The sequence below is a fragment of the Dipodomys ordii genome, unplaced genomic scaffold (genome assembly GCF_000151885.1).
Source record: "Dipodomys ordii isolate 6190 unplaced genomic scaffold, Dord_2.0 Scaffold289, whole genome shotgun sequence".
Taxonomy (NCBI): domain Eukaryota; kingdom Metazoa; phylum Chordata; class Mammalia; order Rodentia; family Heteromyidae; genus Dipodomys; species Dipodomys ordii.
In genome coordinates this window covers 9437-11198 of record NW_012267505.1, presented here as the reverse complement: position 1 = coordinate 11198, position 1762 = coordinate 9437, and the positions used below count along the sequence as shown (strand labels likewise).

General features: G+C 38.8%; 1 protein-coding gene across 1 annotated transcript in view; it reads right to left on the bottom strand.

The window, feature by feature from the left end:
• The window catches only part of LOC106001363 (28S ribosomal protein S31, mitochondrial-like), a gene marked incomplete at its 5' end in the record, with an annotated part of 12266 nt that extends 10929 nt beyond the window's left edge, over window positions 1–1337 (bottom strand). The window contains 3 exon segments of the mRNA XM_013036468.1: window positions 10–14; window positions 17–119; window positions 1133–1337. Coding sequence (XP_012891922.1) covers window positions 10–14; window positions 17–119; window positions 1133–1337 — 313 coding nt within the window.
• Window positions 1338–1762: the final 425 nt, after the last annotated feature.

Genomic DNA, 1762 nt, shown 5'->3' with positions numbered 1-1762 from the left:
TCTTCTTACCAAGATAATTCTCAGATTCTTCATCAAACTGAATCTGATGCTCCGGTCTTGTTCTAACTCTAGCTGTAGGTTTTCTGACAACTTTCATTTCTGATATTATGTTACTGAAACTGAAATAACAAAACATCAAGTATATTAGAAATCTTAGCTATGCAATAGTAAGGCACTTTTCTTAAACAGGAGACGAACAATACTCATTTCACTTTTATGCACTAACATAGCATAAAAATATAAGTTAAAATACAATCATATCTATGTTCTTATCATCTACATAAGTAACAAATAAGATCTGTTCACTATTGTATCTGTTGAAAACACAAAAGGGGCCTTTGACTAGCAGTGCAGGTATCTAAATTTGTTCTTTACCTTCCTGAGATAACTTGGAACAAATGCCACTGAGGATGGCTGATTTAGATCACATCCTAAACAAAGCATTGGCACTGCTTTCTGGTCTTTGATTAGCTAAGTACAAGTGGGCATGAAGAAAAAAGGTGCGGTGTGGAAATAGCCCAGCTCCACACGAAGAGAAGGGAAGGAAACAGGTCTATAGTCAACAGTGCATAACTAGAAACTATTTTCTCACATAAGCTACTTTGATATTAGCTCCATTATTTACTTATTTTTTTGTGTCAGTCCTGGGGCTTGAACTCAGGGCCTGACTACCGTCCATGAATTTTTATTTATTTTCTGCTGGTGCTCTACCACTTGAGGAACAGCTTTACTTCTGGCTATTTGGGTGGTTAATTGCAGGTAAGAGTATCATGAATTTTCCTGCCGAGGTTGGCTTCCAACTGTGATCCTCAGAACTTAGCCTCATGAGTAGCTAGGATTACAGGTATGAGCAACCGGTGCCTGGCTTGCTTATTTTAATACCATTACTCTGAACTTTTTTTAGGGGCTAGAAGCTTCATAACTTCCTAAAATAAAAGTAGAGTCATAGTCATTGAGTTGGTTTCTTAATCCTATATCTTACTTAATATAGAGGTTTAAAAAAACCTGCTAAACGTGTTTCTGGGGCATTTCAGATATAAAATACAAATGCAACACATATCGCTCACCAGCTATGTGAAAAGGGCCTACTTTAGGTTTAACCATTACTGTCACAACTATGTGAACCACTGACCTAATTTTGCATTTCTCTCCAGCTTTCTGTGCCCTTGTGTCTGCCTCGTGCTGCTGGAGCTGCCGGAGCAGCTCTGACTTAGTCATCTTCTTGTCAAAGGGAAGGGACTCTGCAACAGCAGATGCAGCTGCCACCAACTCCGGATTCAGGGACTTGTTTCTGGAAAAGAAAATGAAGAAATAGGAAATAAAGAAGAGGGATGATGCTTATGTGCCTAGTTTAGTGACAAGTAAAATGAAGTGGGGAGGATATCTTGGGACAATTTCTGAAGGCAGGGACTACAAGCGTATGCTTCCATACCCAGCTTTAGACATGGGTTTTAGATATACTTTGAAACATTAAAGTGTAAATGAATATACTCCTGAAGCACATGAACAAACCTGAAAATGACATATTTTTTTAGCCAAGAATTGCAATTTAATAAGATGCAAATGAACGTCTAATTACACTTAGATTTCTATAGGATCTGTTACCTACTTTGCAATTAAAGTTTCCAAATTATTATTGTGTGTGTGTGTGTGTGTGTGTGTGTGTGTGTGTGTGTTTGTCAGTCATGGGGCCTGAACTCTGGGCCTGGGCACTGTCCCTCAGCTCTTCAGCTCAAGGCTAGCACTCTACCATTTGAGTCAC